The sequence below is a fragment of the Cenococcum geophilum genome (assembly GCF_001692895.1).
Source record: "Cenococcum geophilum 1.58 unplaced genomic scaffold K441scaffold_60, whole genome shotgun sequence".
NCBI classification, from domain to species: Eukaryota; Fungi; Ascomycota; class Dothideomycetes; order Gloniales; family Gloniaceae; genus Cenococcum; species Cenococcum geophilum.
This window is the reverse complement of record NW_027137618.1, coordinates 959009-963097: the sequence shown is the minus strand read 5'-3', so window position 1 is coordinate 963097 and position 4089 is coordinate 959009. Positions and strand designations below refer to the sequence as shown.

The 4089-nt window shown below is 33.7% G+C and overlaps 1 protein-coding gene across 1 annotated transcript; it reads left to right on the top strand.

The window, feature by feature from the left end:
* Positions 1–3463: 3463 nt before the first annotated feature.
* K441DRAFT_585511 (uncharacterized protein) lies at positions 3464–3766 on the top strand (the record flags this gene model as incomplete). Its single annotated transcript, XM_067644582.1, has 1 exon — positions 3464–3766. A coding segment is annotated over one exon (303 nt), but the record flags the coding sequence as incomplete, so codon positions are not given.
* Between the last annotated feature and the right edge of the window lie 323 nt (positions 3767–4089).

Here is a 4089-nt window from a genome sequence, read left to right as displayed (position 1 = left end):
AAGGAACCCCAGAAAGAGGTCTCTGTAATTCTCTATAATTAATATATCTAAATAAAATATCTAGACCTTGCGCAAGCACTAATTGCTAAAGCGTTTTCGGAAGTCTACTTATTATCCTCGGGCTGCTTATAATACCTCTAATTAATATATATACCTTCTTATTCATGCTATCTGCAGTGAAGTAGATACGGCATCTATATAATGGAACGCCTTTTGGGATAAAAGCTATATAAGCTATATACTATCCAGAGATAAGAAAATAGGCAGAATTTTAAATGAGATCGCAATAGAGAGATTCTCTACCGCGATAGTCAAGTGATAGACGGCAGAAGATGCTTCCGTAACACTAGAAAATTCTATTAATAAGCTAAGGGATATTATTAAGTTTAAGATAGAACATTAAAGCGTATATTAAATCTATTGCTAAAACAACTTGTATATTTAATGTGATTAATTTTTATACTAGTTGTTTGAGATAGTTAAGTGAAGATATATTATTAATGTCTGGCTCCGCGCCGTAGAAGAATACGTTAAGCCGATAATACCGTTTACGGGAATTAGTAGGTACAGTACTGAGGAATTCTTTCTATAGTTTTTTACCGTCTAAATGGCTTATAAATGCTCTTAATAGGTATAGAATAAATCGGTCTCTAACTGGGGATTATGGACCTTCCTTATAGGGTAAAGTTAGAGACGTTCCAGTCCCTAGTAAGAGTGTAAAGTCTAGCTAGTCTATTTCCGGCTAGAGAAATTGGCATTCCTAATTAGCAATCTTAGAAGGGTTGTTATACTATAAACCTCTATCTTAGAAAGTGCCTAGATTTTTAAATACCTTAGGTTTAAAAAACTATAAAGCCGTAGACGTATACGAAGCGCTTAGTTGGTTTAGTTAGTTAAGTCTAGTATCTATAAATACGGGAAGTAACTTACGCTTTACTAAGTAATATAGTATCTTTAGGTTCCTATACCTGAATAAGATAATATATTAAAGCCATATTAATAAAAGTAGAATAGTTAAAGTTCTCTAGGCTATATACCACTTTCTTAAGATCTTTAACCTCTATTATAGTTAGAGAGCAGGCAAGGTATAGCTAATCGTGCAATAGTTGTGGTAACCGCGACTTTAGTATTATCCCTTAGTGGATTAAACATTTTTAGAGAGATACCCCAATTCTGTTAAAACGCCTCCTTAATATTCGCTAAACTATATTAGTAATCTTTATAGGCGCTAACAAGTCTTTAAAATTGCCGTGTTAAGAAAGACCGTCCATTACTATCTTGTGGGGGAAAGGTTTTTCCTATAAGCTCTTTAAATTGGTTAATACATAGTTGGGAACTCCATAGCATAAGAAACATCCCTATAGTAATTACACCACCTTTAAAGCATATTAGTAAATAGATTTCTATAAGCCAAACGTTTCCTTACTAGTTGATATACTATAGATATAGTCAAAGTGATTACGGAGTAGGCATCTAAGTTGTTGGAATTGTCGGTCGATGTAATTAAAAAACATAAGTGGTATAATACTATAAATGCCACCTCCATCAATACAAAGAACGCGAATACTAGCTATGGGTGGGATGAAGCGAAAGGTGGATATTGTATTGTTTACGCCGCAGAGTAAACAGTAAGGGAGGATGAAGGTATGCTTTTCTGACTTTAATTTTTGCCTAAAAGTTTTAATATAAATGTTGTATACGGCATGCCTATAGTCGAAGACCTTTTTAGGCATTCTCATAAAATAAGAAAAGCATGACTTATGACTTTTAAATAGTATAAACTGCGGCTGAAGTGATTCGAGGCGTTGCATATGTAAAAGTGAAGCGTTCTGTATACTTGTTTATATTACTATCTTAGCGAATAGAGACTGCATATCCTTAAGAACCGCCGAAATAAATTTCTCCTGCATATTATAGTAAATAGTGTACTCGTGAATTGCGTTCTTATATGTATTTAGGTATATCTTATTAAATATAAATAAGGGGAGAAAAACTTTAGGTTATAAGTTAGTAACCCCATTAATTTAAATATATATAGCTTTTATAGTAAGACCTAGGAGTATAGCTTATAAGGATTAAAGCTAAAGCTATTAAGGGCACTATAAAATGCTATAACTACGCTTGGCTGGGCATCTTGCTTATTACTTCTTGTAGATATAGTTAAAGATCCTATATAGCAGATTCTTAAGGGCGGGATAAGAGAATAAAATGGAACGAAGAGTTGTTTATACAAAAGTTTTCTAGTATAAGGCTAGAAAACGCTTTAAAATAAGAGATGTTAAAGAGAAATCTGTTATAGCGACGGGACTATTATACTTCTGCATAAATTGATAAAAGATATTTACGAAGCATTAAGGAACGGATAACATGGTTTAGATCCTGGTTTAGTCTAAGAACTTAGATACTATAGAAATAAGATTACAGCACCCGTTTAATTTCGTCTTCTTAATTATAATCTTTAATGCCCTTTATGTCATTTGTAATATATATACGGAGTTATATTTCTATAATTCTAGGATTAAACTTAATAGATAAGGTTCTAATAACTATAAGAATACGAGGAAGAATGGCTTAAGGAAGGTTATATGGCGTGGGTGCGACCGCTTAAGCAGCTAAAAGCTTTAATACGCTATAAAGCCCGCCAAGATCGGAAGCAAAATAGTAGACGATGTTAGAAAGGGGAGCAAGTACATTCGCTAAGAGAAGATTTAAAATTGTTTTGGCCAAATGATGGCCTAATTTTAGCCATTTAATACTTCTTAAGGTCTCGCCCCTACGTATAGGATGCGGCGTTGAATTTAATAAACTATGGCTATGAATCTCGTTGTCAATATATATTAGTGGATTTTCATCGTTTCTTATCCTCGTATTACTCCGAAGATATATCTTATTATAGCAATTTATTAAAGATAGATGGTTTAGTGCGCCGAGTATCTAACTAAGTAGCGTAGCCTTAGTATTTCTGCTAATTAGGGTAGTAAATAAGGGGGTTAACCCTGGCCTTAATAGGAGTAGAGATTTAAAGGCGGGCTTATATTCTGTAAGCAAACTCTTACTTCTAGTGTGCGTAATTCGCACCTAGGGTTAGTTATTTATATTTATATAGAGGAGATTTATATTTAGAGGTAGTAGGTGCAGTAGAGCAGCTTATAAGTTATATCTTAATTTTTAATAGGGTTAAATTAATGTTATTAAATCCGGATTCCGATTATCCGATTATAGATCTAAAACAGGCCGCAAAAAAGCCATTTCTTAGAAAACGCCAGCCATATATTTAATTTTCTTATTTTTAAAGGTTAAAAATATAGTAAATAGTACCTGGCATTGGCCTGTCCTCCTAAGTATATTATAGCGCGCTCTCCTTATATAAGAATGCCAAAGGTTGCGCTGAAAAATAGCAATGGACGCCTTAGCTGACGAAATCGCGAAAATTAAAGCATTATTCTTTAGAGGCATCGCATAGATTAATTTAACAGCACTTAATTTTAAGCACCCCTTAGCACATAATTATTACCGTAAGCTATCTAACAAAAAAATTGCACGACTAAGAAATATTTTTAAACTCGAGGGTTGCCTTCAGTTGGACGACGAAAATTTCATTAAGGCTATTATCGATAATAATGTGCTTGCGGAAGCTCTTAGAGCCCCTGGTCTTAAGGTAAATATATTTCGCCACAGGCCGGAAAGTATAGGGGAAATTCCCAGACTTCTCTTATTACAAGTTGATTGCCTTAATAGCTTATACCGCACTAGTGCCGCTAAGTAGCACCTAGATTAAAATGATCAATAGTAGGTAGTTAAGCTATTTTCTAAACGTAGGTTTGCATTTAGTGCTGTCTTTAAAGGTATTAATTTAAATTGTAAGAACTATCAACTAATGCTTTAATAAGAAAAATCGAGGCTTTTCGAAACGAGCAGCCCTTCTTAGACGGCGAAATATTCCGTAAGATCTGGTAGTATTATAAAATAGGTAACGAAAAGGCCGAGAAACGATAGTTGGCTTAATTAACTCTAATAAAATAGAAAGACTTACGGCAGTTACTAAAAGATAAACGTTTTATAAAAGCTTTCGATTTATTTACTGAAATG